This window comes from Xiphias gladius, chromosome 24 (assembly GCF_016859285.1).
Source record: "Xiphias gladius isolate SHS-SW01 ecotype Sanya breed wild chromosome 24, ASM1685928v1, whole genome shotgun sequence".
In the NCBI taxonomy this organism is placed as follows: Eukaryota; Metazoa; Chordata; class Actinopteri; order Istiophoriformes; family Xiphiidae; genus Xiphias; species Xiphias gladius.
The window spans coordinates 9,903,303-9,920,429 of NC_053423.1; the positions used below are offsets into that span (position 1 = coordinate 9,903,303).

At 39.2% G+C, this 17,127-nt stretch overlaps 1 protein-coding gene across 4 annotated transcripts in view; it reads left to right on the forward strand.

Moving 5' to 3' along the window:
- hibadha (3-hydroxyisobutyrate dehydrogenase a) overlaps positions 1 to 17,127 on the forward strand; it is a 30,001-nt gene that overhangs the window by 3,415 nt on the left and 9,459 nt on the right. For 3 of the 4 annotated variants that reach the window (XM_040121252.1, XM_040121253.1, XM_040121250.1), the window contains 4 exons: positions 4,931 to 5,091; positions 5,380 to 5,489; positions 5,673 to 5,794; positions 16,521 to 16,654. In XM_040121252.1, the coding sequence (XP_039977186.1) occupies positions 4,931 to 5,091; positions 5,380 to 5,489; positions 5,673 to 5,794; positions 16,521 to 16,654 (527 nt within the window). Of the gene's footprint in view, positions 1 to 24; positions 168 to 4,930; positions 5,092 to 5,379; positions 5,490 to 5,672; positions 5,795 to 16,520; positions 16,655 to 17,127 lie in introns of those variants that run through there. The other variant, XM_040121251.1, reaches the window with a different exon arrangement.

A 17,127-nucleotide genomic window follows, 5' to 3' on the forward strand; every position in this document is an offset into this window, starting at 1 on the left:
GCGATTGGCGAAAATCACAGGCAATCATCGACGGTTCGGTTTGGCTTTCCTGGCTTGACAGCTGTCACTGTACGCCGAGGTCAAGGGGAAAAAAAGCATGGCTGCATTGTTTAGAGGGTCACGAAATTTATTTTTAAGGTGGAATAAGCATGTCGACCTTGTCTACGGTAACGTATTCCCTTATGTTGTCTTTTTCCCCGTGCCGTCTTTATTTCGTTTCACGAGTGTGTGTTCAGGGGGGAATGCAAAGGAAACATTTTCTGCTCCAGCCTGTTAGCTAGCTTGCTAGCCCTCTGGAGAAAGTATAAATACTTACTGTCCATGTTAGTTAAGTGTTTCAGTTTGGACACAGTGTCCCTGAGTTGGCCAATATGCTGTGTGGTGCTCAGTCATGCAGTGTGTTAGGACAACGTGCGTAACGGACAAGAACGTGATGAAATGTGAAGCAATGGCCAGCAACAGCTAATTTCAACTGACATTATATCTTTATATACCTCTGTATAACTATACGTTATATCTGTATAGGATTTGATATTATATTACTCTGCTTGATGTGATGCCAGTCACAATACTGTAGTTTGCACTACACACTCTATAAAGCCATGGTTTAGCCTTGGACTGCAACACTATCACAAAGTCTACTCAATCCACTCCTCTCTTCCAATCCCAAAGTGCAAGACACAACTATGTTTCTGAATCAGGAACAGTGAATATTGATTTGAATGATGCTACTTGAAATTCAGAGACCACTGGCATGATATACTTACAACGGCCCCAGCTTCCCTGCATGTAACCCTCTGGTGTTGAATTAGTGATGTTCATAACTCTGTTATGAACCCTTTATATTATATTTTCTATTTTCTCTAAAGGACCTTCCTTTAAAGTCTCCACAGCTTGGGACCCCAATACAGTACTTCCCCCCTTTCCTCCGATAGCGCCTTTGCTCGGCAGACATGTTATTACCCCAGTCCTCTACAGCCAGTTTCAAAGTCGACTATTAAGTTATTCCATCAGTTGCTTCAAACTGGTTGACATGCTTGTGTGAACATATTAATCTTACACTTTACAACTGTTGCTGTTATTGGTGTAGGTCTAGTATGGTTACAAAATAAAGTCTCTACCCGCAGATGCTAATTATGTCAGCAAGTTAGTAAGTTAAAGTTTTAAAGTTATTATTAAAGTCTGTTAATCTGTGGCAGTGATTAGTTATGCTTCTATTACATGCTAAAATGGAAAAAAATAGTGCTGAAATGGATTGCAGATTAATTAATCCACAGAAAACTAATAAATCATTTATTTATTCAGTGCAAAACATTTCCTGGTTTCAACTTGTCAAGTATGAGATTTTTTTTTCAAATCTGTTTTATATCATTGTAAACTGAATACATTTTAGAATAGTTTTAGACGGTTTGTCGAGAAAAATTTAACTTTACGTAGAAATTATGGGAAATTAAACAATTAATAGGAAACAAATAATAAACATATTAATTGGTAATGGAAATAATAATTAACTTTATATATTTGGGTCATGCAAAGAAAAGGCTAGAAAATAAGCTCAGGATCAGAGAAATACTATATTTTAGACAACAGAAATATGTCATAAGTTTTAACTGCAGGAACAATGATCCCATACTAAGTCAAGGTAAAGCAAATCTATTTATATAGCACATTTCATACCCAGAGCCAGCCCAAAGAACTTCACAGAGTACACAGGCAGAAGTACAAAGCACAAAAAATCAACAAGTATAACCACACAGGCAAACATACAACGAATAGAAACAATAAAAACATACACGCAATTACATTTTGAAAATAAAAATTGATCAATTTGTAGAGGCAGATCAAATCATAAGGACAATAATATAAATTGCAGGTTTGTCTGAAATCAATTGTACACGTATATAAAACCTGTAGATCAACCATATAAATTACAAAATCAAAAGTACAATTAATTAAAAGCAATGGCAAACAGGTAGGTCTTTAGTGTGGATTTAAAGTAGTCAGCACCATCTCAAGTCTGAGCGCCTGCAGCAATTTGTTCCACATTTGAGCAGCATAGAAGCTAAAGGCAACTTCATCATGTTTAGTTTTGACTCTCTGAACAACCATAAATCCAGAACCAGCCGACCTAAGAGTTCTGCAGGGTCAGGAGATCTGATCTATATATAGGACTCAAATCGTTCAGTGATTTATGGACATGCAATAGATTTTGAAGTTGAATCTATATTTTTACACTTTGGGGACAGATGGTAACGCTGAGCACAGACTTTGAGACTTTCTTCATTTCTTCAAAAACGATGACTTAATTTTTGTCCTCATTTATCTGCAGAATATTTTGGAACATTCAGCTACTAATTTCTTTAATGCACTGTCCCAGGGAGTCTGTTAAACTGTACTTGTTTGCTGACACAGCTATGTATATTTGTGTGTCATCTGCATACGCGTGATTAAGAAACCTTAAAATTGTGCATAATTTCAGATAATGGGAGCATGTAACGATTAACTAACAGTGGAACTCTTGTGGAACTCCACACATTGTTTGTAAATGCTGTGATATACAGCTACCAATTGATACAAAATAGTCCCTGTCTTGAGGAAGTTGAGTAAGCAGTAAGTAAAATAACACAAGGACAGAGACTTTACCAGAATCTATACTGAGGTTAATGTCATTTAGAACCTTGTTCATGTCATGGAATTTCTACAAAAATATCCAGTAAAATCTTCTATTAAATTCATGGGACCTTACTAAAACCTATTGCTCTACTCCAAATATGTGTGAAATTATGAATTTTTGACATTTGGTCCTCGGAGCTAAATTTAATAATTTCTGAGGTTCTTTGTAAGCTTCAACAATTGCTTATTGGGTTGAAATTTGTACTAAACATCCAAGATACCCTAAGAATAATTTGAAACGTGTTTTCATGTAAATAGTTGTTTCTGAATGTTTTACAGTAATCAAATTAATATAAATAACTAATGTTTAACCCAAACAAAGAATCTTTAATTTTCAAAAATTAATATCTCCACTAGTTTTCACTTTCTTGCAACCAAATTTTCATTATGTGTAGTAAAAATATAGATGTATCACATCTAGAAGTTATGTGCTTCTGCATAAAAATTGAGTGCGACAGATCTTGCTACATACAGGTTTTCAGCTGAAAAACACACTTTTTAAAATAATTTCTGAGTGTATATTTTCCCAACAATGATTATTTTAATTTATCTGAAATTTTTTTTATGGGAAAAAAGTTTAATATGTTATATTATTCCTTCGTTGTTTAATGATTTTTGGAAAATAGCTAATTTTTTCGTACTTTTCGCTAGCTGTAACATTACATTCAGTGCTTTCATTTCATAGGTAGATATTTTTGTAATATCTTGACTTAAAGGTTTTCTGTCTCTGTGTCATACCTATTGAGCTTCTTTTTCATTGGTTTCACGAAATGTGCAAGTTACAGTTTGTACTGGTTTGGTTTGTTGCATACTAGATTATGGTAACTTGTTCCATGAGTCTGGACAAAATATTAATCTTGGTTCCTTAGCTCAATACACATATATTATTTCACAATTTCAAACTTCTTTGAACTAATTTCTGACATCATCAACTAGTAGATTCTTCATTCAGGTAAAAAAAAACAAATATTTGTATTAATTTGATTACTGTAAAACATTGGGCAACAACTATTTACATTAATACATGCTGTAAATTATCCTTAGTGTTTCTTGGATGTTCAGTACAAATTTCAACCCAGTCCAATGAAAAATAAGCGATTGGTGGAGCTTAGAATACGCATACAAAGAATTGCAAAAATGATAACATTTAGCCAAATTTCAAAAAATTATAACTAGAAAACTATTTGGAGTTTATGGGATTTTGCAAGGTCCAGTGAATTTTATAAGAAGTTTTTACATTAATTTTTACAACAAAAATCCATCACATGAACTGGGAGGTTCTAGCTGAGTTGGTATGGCATGACCTGATTGTCAAAGCCCCTTTTTATTACTACATCAGACATGATGTAGTTCTTGGAAGATATGTTTATATTTTGTAAGAATGATATAATGCTCTCCCTAACTCAGTTTAGGAAAAATGGGTGCAATGACAAAACATGGACTGCAGTGCTGTGCAAGATAGAGTGCTAAGGCTACCTGTCTGCAGGGAGTAAACATCTGTTCAGTTGTTGTTGTTTCTATTTAATAGATTATATAATTGCACAATTGTAAATACTCATCTTACTAAATGCAGGTGTGTCAATTACTATGTATATTTGTTTTGGTCATTTTAGGCCAGCATTAGAGAATGTTGTATTCTCTTGAGGCCAGTGTTAAATTCTTATCATCATAGAAATAACAGGATTGTGGTGTCTTCAGTATACTGTATGTTGAAGGGTTGGCTGAATTTAAGGTAAGGCTTTCTGTTAGGCCTTCTCTATCGAGGCCTAATCCTGTTGTCTGGTTGACCAACTGCCAGAGTTTCCTCTCTGTTTAGTATCTCTTAACCTGGCTGGACCTTGGCCGTGTTTAATAGCTTGGCCAGACTGTCCAAAAGCTTGTTGTAAGTTACAGGAGAAAGATTTGCTCCGTTGTTATTAATTCTAAATAGAGCATTTCCAGCATATTAGTTCAGATTAGAGCATATTTACAGTTTCTATTCACTGCCATTTAAACTGATAGTCATTAGCCAAGGCGACCCAAGCAACTACAGTTGTAAATGGCTTTATAAGGCATGCAGAATCAAACTATAACTGCTACAACAACATGATGTTATTATAGGTAACTTGTGTGTATCACAGCACAAAGCATTAAACTTTTCCATGGCATCTCTGAAGGTCAAGGTGTTGAGTTTGAAATTCCTTTGTGTTGTTCTGGTTTTGAGCTAAACAAAATGTCTCACTATTATTTTCACGATGTTTTTGTTTTCCTCCCTCAGTGTCCACGCGATCGATGGCCTCAAAAACACCAGTGGGGTTTATTGGTCTAGGAAATATGGGCAGTCCCATGGCCAAAAACTTGTTAAAAAATGGTTATCCTGTTATTGCCACTGATGTCTTCCCTGAGTCCTGCAAGGAGCTGCAGGACCTAGGTGCTCAGGTAATGCAGTAACACATTATATGTGCACATTTAAACTCTTATTTAGCTGTCCAAATCAACTAAGAATACACTCCTTTGACAAGTATTTGCAAGCTAATGGCTACACATACTGTGCATCCTTGTTTTTTGAAACTCACTGTAATTCTTAGAACAGTTGCTCAGTGATCAAACTATTTGCTTCTGAGCCAACAGGTTGCTACAATTACAAGCTATAAAACCTGCAGATTGTTCATCAAGGTTTTTTACTTTGTGTTGATGATATCGTGCAATGATGACTCCAATATTCAGGTAGTGGACTCACCAGCAGAGGTGGCAGAGAAAGCCGACCGCATTATCACAATGCTGCCGTCAAGTCCCAACGTCATAGAGGTCTACACAGGCCCAAATGGCATCCTCAAGTAAGCAGAATTTACTGTCTCTCTGTTTGTGACACATGTGACATTTATGCAACCCCACCCTTACTCTGAGGAAAAAAGGCACAATTGCAAGGTGTTTAATGTACAAAAAAATGCTTGGCTGGACAAAATGTCTTGTATGTACTGTACATGAAGTGTTGATGCCTTTTGTTTTGCTTTCTTCAGAAAGGTGAAGAAGGGAACGCTGTTGATTGACTCCTCCACCATTGACCCTGCAGTCTCAAAAGAGATGGCAGTCGCTGCAGAGAAGATGGGTGCCGTGTTCATGGATGCTCCAGTGTCAGGAGGTAATGTCTCACCTAAATAATTAGTAAACAAGTGAATCTTTTTGTTTGCTGTCTTACACAAATGAAGATAATCTCTGCATATTTGATCCTGTGTTAAACTCTTAGCTCTTTTGCTTTGAAAATGGCAAATGTTAATTGGCTACTTGACATAGTGCCTGACTCAACAAAAATGGAAGATGGTGTTGCTTATGCAAGCTGTGTCTGAAGGGAGGATATCGCAATTTTGTAAATGGTTTGGCGGGATTTATTTCTCTGTCAAAGAGCATTACAACCCATCAGGTTATTCAAAGGGAATGAGAGAAGAAGGAGACAGTGTCAAAAGCAGAGTTAGACTGCTAGTTTGTGCATTTGAGAATACCAATCATGGTGTTAGGCCTATGACCTTGCTTCTGAACCGTCTTACACTCTTTTGTATATCTAAACTATGGGACCTCTTGGGTTAGCGCTAGAACATGAATTGTAATTACTGAGCGGGCCAGCCAGTAGGTGCCCTCCGGAGATTTTTATTTCTGCTTTTGACCAGGGGTCTTAAACGCAAGGTTAAGGTTTTAAGTCCTCATTATGTTGGTGCTGTCTGCTTGTGACGGCTCCTTGACAGAGCACAGGATCACCAGTCGCCCTTAATGGGCTGAGCCGCAGTGGAGAATCCCGTGTCAGAGGCTTTTCATGTTGATGGAGCCGTAATGGCGGGTATCCCATGTTAGTGCCTTTCATGTCAGATAAAGAGTCATAAAGAGGAGAGAAACTGCCCTCACATGGAGTGCAGGAGAAGAGAGGAGGGAGATAAGAGATCAAGGAGACACACTGCAGTAAAACTGTCCATCTCTCTCTCCTTCCTAATCTTTTTCACGCACACACACGCACAATTCTTTTTATTCAGGTGTGCAGTTAAGATATTCTACATCCTGATACTCCTGCATATCAGACTGCTAACTCTGATCATAGTCTATTTGCTTTTTTATTGCAAATCTTTTTTCATCCATGGACAATACAGACTGTAGCTCCCTCCCTCTCCCATACAAACATAGACTTAGCCCACACGGCCATGTTTACCAGCTGGCGTCAACAGAACAGACTGACTGCAGTCAGTGAGATCAGAGCCTTAAGCCTGTTACTCTCCCTTAACGCACACACTGTTTACATACTATAGACAGTGCACAGTTTGTGTGTGCAGTCCTCTGTGAAGGTTCTTCCTCTCCTGTCTCTTAACTAAGCCTCTTTTACTAGCGTGAGATGACCAATGATTTACCTGCTGCCTCTGCAGCTCTGCAGACCCTCTTCTCTCTCTGTCACACACATGCACACATGCACACACGCACACGTACACACACGCACACATGCACACTTGCTGCATATACCCGCCCACCCACCCAGTGTCACCTCTAGACATCCATAAGTCTTATCCATAAGTGAATACAGCTAGTTTAGTACGCAATAGTAGAAAATTCTTAGCAGAATATTAATTAAAAGCAATTTAGAGTCACAGTTTTAATTCTGATAATAAATTTAAGTAATTCATGATGCATAGATACCAAACATTTACTAGCACCCGTCTCCGAATTGAAAGAATTCTCTTTCTCTCTATTTTATATTATTGTAAATGGGAAATCTTTGAGGTTTGGACTGTTGCTCAGACAAAACAAGGAATTTAAAGATGCTTTGGGAACTTGCATCTTTCACCGTCTCCTGCCACTTTATAGACAAAACAATAAATCCATTCATCTAAAAAAGAAGTGATTGATTGGTTGATAAGCTTAGTTGCAGCCCTTAAATGCAGGCACTGAAATGTTCAGCCCCACTCTGAGCTAGGAATGAAAGTTGGTGGTGATGGTGTGACCCAGGGTAAACCTGCGGGCACAAGTCATGAAAAAGTATTCCAGGAAATGCCCCCCCATCCCACTTTCCACATCTGTGTTCCAACCAGGAGATGGCACCCTACCCAAATAGGGCCCTGTCATACTCATAAGGTTTGTGTGTGTGTGCGCACGCGTGTGTGCAAGAGGGAGAAGTATGGATGACATCACCTTGGCTCTATGACCAGTAGTATTTTTTTATAGATCTCATGTTAAAACTGTAAAAATTAAACACAATAAAACATAAATGTAAAATGGAAATACCTAAATCTTAAATTCTAGTTTTAAAAAAATGCAAATTTGTCTTCAATGGACCACAGAGACACACAGTAATATATAATTATATCTATATTACATTTTATTAATATAATTTATTTTATCTTTTGGACATATTTGATTGAACTGACTTAAAGAAAGACAGTCAAAAAAATAATAATTTTGTTCATTGAGGATAACAAGGCACACAGCGCAGACTTGCTCCAATCTCCTGTGCTCTTCAACTTTTGCAAATGCAGCCTGTTCTTTTTGTGGTTTCTGCATTTATTTTTATTTTTAATTTAGATTTGTCTTTTGATATAAAATGAATCCTTTCTTGTGTGTGTGTGTGTGTGTGTGTGTTTGTGTTTGTGTGTGTGTTTGTGTGTGTATGTGTGTGTGTGTGTGTGTGTGTGAGGTGGCGTATTTTACGCGGAAATGTGTATTTGTATGTTGTGTGCGTCACTAGAGGTTTGGCAGTCAACCGTGAGATCAGAATTGCAGAGTCTTAACCCTTTTTTAAAAAGAGCAATCAAAAAAACTTTCACTTTCTTCTCATGGGCATCCCACTGGCTTTCTTTCTTGACCATTGTCTTGGCTTTAGCCCTGCATGATCCAGCTGTGTCCTGGTATACACACATATATTCACACAGGGTTGTAATCTTCATGCAAACACTTTTCTGAATAGACACAGTTATATTAACTTAGACATTGGCTCTTCAGGCATGCTAACATATGCTCGCACACACACATACTTCTACCACTGTCTGGTGTCATTAAAAGCGTCCGCATGCAAAGTTGACCCACAACAAAACAAGCTCTGATGTCACAGGCCCAGGGTGTTGGCAAAGCAATGGCAAAAATAGGAGGTCTGGCTAACGAGCAATGGGGTCGTTAGCAGTAATTACCCAGAATAACTGTGTTTGTGTCTGTGTGCCCATGGTGGGCTGCCACATTGCTAACGGACTATGGCTTTAAAAAGGCCCTAAAAAACCTTTCATTGTGTTTTTCCCAGCGCTGGGAAAGTCAGCTATTGGGGCAAATGAAAGCAAGAAGGAGCATTGCTGCACTCGGGCTAATGTTGCTCGTTTGCGAGGCCTTATAATCCTCAGCTAACTACCTATTTAGGCTAAGTCTCAACACCACTCTAATCATATCCATACCACATCAACTGAAGCCTGAGTGTTGCAGTGTGTCATTTGCTGACAGTTTGAACGTCATCCTCCAGCCTGCAGGAACTTGTTTGAGCCAAGGCTGGCACCAGTGGGTTCGTCAATCAACACTGCCAATCCACTCTTCGGCTGACTGATCTAGGCTTTATTTCTCTCTCCAGGCCTACAGGACCTGGAGCTTCTTCCACAAAGATAAACTCTCACTTTAGCTTACACTCTGATTCTAACATACAGTCAGAACTGAGATAAACTCAAATCATTGTTACTAGTTGTTTTAGTTTACCAGTCGGCAAATTGTCCCAACTCAAGGTCCACATTTTTCCAGAGCTTTCAACTATATGAAATGGTCTCCATCAGCAAATGTTTCCCAGGACAAGAATCAACTTTCATGTTCAACTTTGAAGCAAACAAAGACAAGAAGTCTAAAAGTGCTATGAATTAGATCAAACCAGCTACTGAGCTTGCATATCAACAGAACCATCGCAATGTAAACTGAGCAAACTCCATCTGTTGATGAAGACTGTGCAATACAATTGAAAGCTCTGGGAAAAAGCTAGTCATTGTGGGATTGTTTTGTCAAACTTTTTTGTTCTTGACAGTGTTAAGGAGGACGAATTTGTTCAGTTTTCTGGATGAATCCTAAATTTTCATGCTGATTGAGCAGCAGATTTGAAACACGAAGATTTGTTCACACCAGCAGAAAACCTGTGCCTTTTGGAAGAACTGTTAAAGGGACATTTGATTTGGGAAATTCATTTACTGTGGCAGCAGTGGAATTCACCGTACTCCTGTCATTTTGGTCCCTAAAAAAATCAGTTTGCTTCTGGCACAAACTTAAATCACAAAGTATGAACCATGTTATGCTTTTTTTCACCAGGTTTGTGTCTGAAATTAGCCCCTTGTTCACTAATTTTCGGTTTTCAACTGAATGAATCCTCAGTTGTTTACAGCTGAAATAAGTCCACCTATAACTTAATTGATTGACAGAAAATTAGCAAGAAATTATTTTGATGAGCATTTAATTTTAAAGGTTTTTTTTATTTTTATTGTTTAGTAAAAATGCCAATTCCCAAGTTGCAGCTTTTAAATTGTGAAGATTCTGGATTATCTTTTCTTATGTGATAATGAACTGAGCATCTATGGCTTATGGACTGTTGTGTTGACAGAAAGGAAGTGAAGATGTCACTTTGGCTTTTATTAAATTTTAATGGGCATTTTAAAAATTATTTTCTGACATTTTATAGACCAAATGATGAATCATTTAATTGACATAATAATTGCCCGATTAATCGATAATGAAGATAATTAGTATTTTTTGAAGCCCTAGAACCATTTACTCCGTAATAAACAGTAAATTGAGATTTTGAACACTCATAATTTTGTACCATCTTTGACAGTTCATCGCCTGACTTAACTTTCTACACCTGTCAAGTACAAAGTATTACACTGTTTTTTACACATTTTTAGCACAAAATAGTATCCATGTTTTGGATACTACCTTTTTTCATTGCATTATGGACATTTTTTACAGTGCATAAAGTGCACACTTAAAAAAATGGCTAGGTAGCAGATTTGGAGTAATTCTGGACACATCTTAGGACTTGCCTTTCTCCTTAGACGAATCTAACATGTTTTGTGAACATGGTACGTCTGGTCAGAGGAAGGAGCAGGAGAGCACTCAGCGAGCACCAACTTAATCCAGTCTGAGAATGGGATTAATTGAGTGGATGAGTCTGGGAGCCTTAGGGCAGTTTAGTAAAGGTTAGTGATGATTCTCTGACACTGGGTTAAGGAATCAAGTTGGATGGGCAGGGGGTGGTGCTGTTGCAGTCTGTCATGTTGATGGCTAACCAGCACTACAGAGTGTCAGTGCTCCAAAGACTAGATTAGCATAACAAGCCTTTTGCTGACGGATTTTGGTGACACAGAGGGAGAATGTGTGCCGGGGGGGCAGTGGGAGGGTGTAAGTGACCAGGGATGGTGGTGATGGGGGGACTGTAGCCTATACTCCAGATGGAGGTGGACCCACAGCAGCTGGGGACTGGCTCTTACATCCCTGTCCGTGTCATCTGTTGTGTGTGTGTGTGTGTGTGTGTGTGTGTGTGTGTGTGTGTGTGTGTGTGTGTGTGTTTGTGTGTGTGTGTACACGTGTGTGTGTTTGCAGACAAATAGTCAGCTGGTCTGTGAGTCATAGAAAAAGTCCCTGTCCGTCAAAAGTAGCCCAAACGTCGCACTGCATGTCACTTATCTAAAAGGGAATTAGCATTCTGTCTTTTTGAAGGACAGTTTCTGTACCTCAACCATGTGAGTGTGTGTAATTGTGTGTGTGTTTGTGTACGTCTGTGTCCCTACCTGCTAAGAGCCTAATTGGGGATCATTATTAACTTGCTCCATCCTAGATGAGTCTCATTGGGCCAGGGAAAGGATTGATTGTGGATCTCTCCTGCTCCCTTCATTCTCTGTCACCTATCATTGACCAGCCTTTGCCCTACGGAATAGGGCAGTTACTGATGATGATGATGATGATGATGATGATGATAATGAGGCCTTTGATGATGATGATGAGGGCTGGTCTGGTGGTCAAGGAACAGACATTGCAAACTAAACCGTTAAGGCTGCAGTAACATTTATATACAAGAAACTATGTTGACTCTTTCTTCATTTTTTCCAAAACCCAAACTTTCTCTGGTCGCCTACTTGCTCAAGGTTCTCATGGAGTGTTTGTGTGCAGGACTCGGTTCTCATGGGTCTGCGCTTGTTAACTGGAGCCGATAAAGAGTCTGTTTTTAACATAACAGAGGAGCATTAGCAAAGTTGGCAGATAAACAGTTGAAAGTGCTGATTTTTTTGTGTGTGTGTATGTGCGTGTTTTTATGTGTGTGAGTGATTTTGGTTAACGCATACCCTCTTACTGTTTCACTTATTTACTCGATATCCGTTACAATTTTTACAGGGCCTGTTCGGTTTTTTTATTTGTTTGAGAAAAAGATCTGCCCTTGGGTGTAATTATAATGGCGGACCACATGAGACTGCGTTGTTGGCCTGTAAACATCCTACCCCCACTGGCTTACACTGCAAGAAGTCAACTCCCATTGACTCAAGGCTGTAGCACTAGTACGTGTGAAGGCTCTTTCAGTCTGAATTATAGATGACTGCAGCTGAGCCAAAACTTTAACATTACATGTGCATATAGTTAAAAACTTAGAGCAAACAAGGTAGTATATTGTCAAAGCCAGAGTTTGTTTACACCAACTACATTTGGACTTGAAGGTGTGACATGAAATCTGGCATATCCCTAAATCTCTCCCGGCGTTTTTGCAGTAAGAGCACTTACATTATCATTTGAGGAAATTAGGTGTTTGAGGCATCGCTAATGGTATTATAGGTGTTGTTTTGCTGCAAGTGTTTTTCCATATACTATAGGGAAAAAAGCAGGGTTGTGGCACATTGTCAATTGCGTCATTCATTACCAAACTCTAAGAACATCCCTTCTTCTGTGTATATGTGGCTCCGTGACTGTGTGTGTTGTTTGTGTAGCCTCATATTCACAAATGTAGTTCAATTTAAACCCACCGCCAATAAAAAGTGCCTACTGGTTTACATGCGGCTCGTAACTCTGAGACACGGCCTCAGAAGCTCCAACTGACGTCTTATTGGTGGCTGGCTCTGGGATCTGCACCTGTCCCTGGTAGACACACACATACACAGGAACACACACACAGATACTACATGCACATGTACACAGACATTCCCACTTACTTCGTACGTACAAATGCCACTTCAAAAAGAGCTCAATTTTAAATGGTTATAAGGCTGTCATGAATTGCTTTGGTTGATTCTTTTGTGTGTAATGAAAGAAGTGCTAATGAATTTAGTGTTCACTACAAACAGGCCAAACCAGATTTGTTGCTCTGATCTTCCTTTGCCTTCACACAACCAGTTTCACCCTCTTATGCTGATGGTTAATGCCTGTTGTAGAAGCCTGGTGTTAAGCATCTGTCCTAATAGTGTTTGATTGCTTGCTTATTAATTTAAATCTTCTTAATAGAGGAGATCAGATGAAGGAGCTGTCTGTATGTGTCTGCAAATAAATAGAAGCATGGACCACACACTACTACATATGCATACACACACACACACTCTCTCACAGACAGGCAGATATTTACACACTTTGCAGTGCCTCTCTGTACGTCATACAATATACTGTGGGAGCCATTTTCATCCTCCTCCTCCTCACCCTTACGGTCTAGAAAGTAAAAGCCACAGAGTAGCTCATTAATAGTCTGGCCAGCTTCAGCATGGGTACAGAATATTTGTGTTGCCTGATTTTGGGGGTGAGGAGGTAGACACCCACTACTCAGCCAACCAAAACTTGTCCCCTGGAGCGAGATGAGAGAAAGTGACCGAGGAAAGGCGTGACGGTTTCCCAAGGGAATTATTTCTCAAGGAAGGATTGCCAGCTAGACATTGAAGTGGCACTTTTTTCCTTATTCTCAGTCTATTCCCCTTTCCCTGTATGCATTATTTTTATTTTTTTAGCACTCTCACATAATTATATTATTCTAAATTAATTAAGTTGATTTTGTGTGGCATTACACAGTGCACATAACTTTTTCTCTCATGGATGTTTTCTTAGTACCTTCATCCCTCTTCTCCTCTCTCCTCTCCATCTCTCTACCCTTTATCTTCTATCATGGGTGCACCCCAGCCCCCACATCCCCCAAATAGGCACACACAAACACATACGTAAACCTTGCCCCCACCCCTCAGGGGGCGTCGTGTAGTTGTGCAGTGCTAACGATCCAGGACTGTCACTCCCGCTGGGATGGATGAGCCGGTGGACCCGGTGCTCAGGAAGCCTCATTAGGATTCCTTTTTAATCCGTCTCTGACAGGACCAGCCCAAGAACGGGACGTTCCCTCATGCACACTCACACACACATGGTAGAAGTGTAGACATTATCATAGAGTCATACGTCACACATGCAAACACAAATGCACTTTTGTCTATGCACAATAAACAGACTCACTCATGCCCCCAACGCACACACACGCGCACACACCCATACATACACATTGTCATGCTAATGACGTGTTATTCTTCCAGCACCAAGGATCTTCGATCATCCTGGTGTCACTGCTTATAGAAATCCACTACAGATCATAAGAGCTTATTATGGGTGATTAGTTAATTTGAGGGAGGGAGAGTTTGGAGGGATGCTGCAAGGCAGAGAGAGAAAAAATGTTTTCCTTCTCTGTCGTCATAGCTACATCTCTCTCTACTCCTGTCTCTCGCTCTCTCACACACACTCTCCTCCTTCCTTTATTTCCTTCCTTCTCTTCTTAGTGAGATATATTGATCAGCACGTTGACTGTATTATCAATAATCTCCTCTTTAGTCGTCCGCAAACAGTGATCTCCACTAATGAGCCAGCACAATTGTCACACTGCTCATTCTGTGTGTGTGTGTGTGTGTGTGTGTGTGTGTGTGTGTGTGTGTGTGTGTGTGTGTGTGTGTGTGTGTGTGTGTGTGTGTGTGTGTGTAAAAGTGTTTGTATTTGTGAGAGACAGAGAGAGAAGGCTCAGCCTGCAGCATGAAGACAAGAGAATGAAATAGGAAAAATTCGAAGAGAACTGATACTATTGGCTGGACTTTCACAACTACCTGTAATTAAAATCTTTAATCTTTTTTTTTTTTCTCAAATGTATAATGATACCATTTTCAAGAGAAGTTCTACCACTACTTCAGCACTGTACTTTATACACTACATGGATGTATGATACCTATACCCATAAATAAAGTTGCTTGGTGACACAGACAATCAGTCTCAACAATCTCTGGGCTTTTCTGCTACTAAATAGAAACTTTTCATTATTATTATTATTATTATATTGAACTTAACTAGAGTAAAACATATTAAGTCAGACACATAAATTAGATAAAAAAGAAAACTTAAAGTTACAAGAAAGGAGAAAAAAATCTACCATGTCTGGTCTGTGGAACATATGTGTGTATGATTGGTGTGTGGGGTGGCCTTATGTTAAGCGTGTGTTTGCTGTGGTCCATAGGCAGCTGCTGCAGGTTGGGCTTTGGGCTTCATTATGTGGACCTAATGACCTGCTGACAGCTCATCACTGACACACAAACAACATACATATACAGTGTAGTGGCATCATCATATACTTGACAACAGTACAGCCAATTAAAGAAGGGGGAGGGGAAAAAGATGTACATTTATGTTTACGGGTCATGGAAATATACAGTAACTCTCCTCTCCTCTCCTCTCCTCTCCTATGCAGTGAAGTCTGATAATGTCTTTTCAGCTGTTTTGTGCCTGGTAATTCCCTTTTAATTGTTAACACTGACATTATTAGGCTTTCACTATTAAGAGGCCTTTCATTAGAGTTAGACGACACCCTACAGAGAGATTTCAACTCTCTCTTCTCTCTCAACCCACTTCTCTTTGTCTTTCTCCTTCCTATGGGGAAAGTCTTTGTGTACATGTTCCTGAAAGCTGATGAACCTCCACAACTTTTTGACCACTATAGTACTTTTCAAATGATCATATATGTTTTTTTTTGTTGTTTTTTTTTCTCCGGTGTGTGTTTGTGTATATGTGTAGACCACCAATTCATTATGTTAATGTTTGGGGCTCATCACTGAAGCATTTTAGGAACAGAGCCACTTCATAAGAGGCTCCGGCCTGCAGGGAAGAATCCACTCTGAAAAGGGGTTATTTCTGCATTAAGGACCCTGTGGAGGGGGTGAGGTGCCTCCTACAACATGGCACGCTCCTTAAGCCATCAGGCACGGGGAGGGACATCTAATTGAACATGATAAAGTGTAAAGTTAATTACCCCTCACGCCTGTCACTGATACCCCCATGAGGGGGCCTGGCCTCAGGCACAGCTGTTGGTGTGTGTGAAATTGTGTGAGTGTGTGAGACAGCGAGAGTAGGGGTGACAGGACAAAAGGCAAGGGCTCCCACGAGAGTTTTGCAGTGGATGATGGCAACAATCGGCTTTTAAAGATACCTCTGTCCCTCTGGTGCACCACTACTTAACACGTCTGTCCCACTATGAGTCTCACACACACATACACACACAGAAAAGTACCAAGCTGACCTTTTAGACACAGTTGGTAGTGTTGAAACATTCAAGTGGCTCGTATATTATGTTCTTTTTTGTGACAAATCCATATACTTTATTATGACATACCTACTTCTGTTCAATTACAGTATGATTCTTCTGCACTTATTGACAGCTTTGTAAAATTTAATTCACTATACAACCTTATATAAAGTTGCTGTGTCTTGCATGCCTACAGGTCTGGGTTGGGCTATTTCAGATACTGGGAATTAGTATGTCAGATCTGTGTACTATTGAGTATAGTGTTCACCTCAGTTAACCTCACCCCTTTCTTTGAACATGTGGTGTGTGTGTTTAGGTGTCGGGGCTGCCAGCATGGCCAAACTGACGTTCATGGTTGGCGGAGTGGAGGAGGAATACAACGCTGCACAAGAGCTGCTTACCTGCATGGGAGCCAATGTTGTCTACTGTGGACAGGTTGGCACTGGACAGGTAAAGACGGATACATAAAAACATTCTAACACACACACACACACACACACACACACACACACACACATATACACAGTACATGCCTTCCTTCTTTTTAAACTGTGTCTTTTCTGACATACACAATATTTCATTCATTTCAGTCACTTGAATACAAATATACCCATATATATATATATACACACACTCACTTATATGCAAATCTATAATTAGGTTTTTTTTAAATATTATGATTATTATTATTCAAGCACACACACAGACATCATGGGTTATATTTTTATTGTGTGTCACACATACAAGTGTATGGATTTAATAATTATCCATACAGAAGAACTAGTCATAAATAAACTTTACTAAAAGTATAAAAAGTGTAAAACATGAATATGACTATGAAAATCACATAAAAAAAACAAAGTATTTTCTCTTCAGGGAAACCATTAAACCTTCCTGTTTTTATATTTAATCATAATATAGAT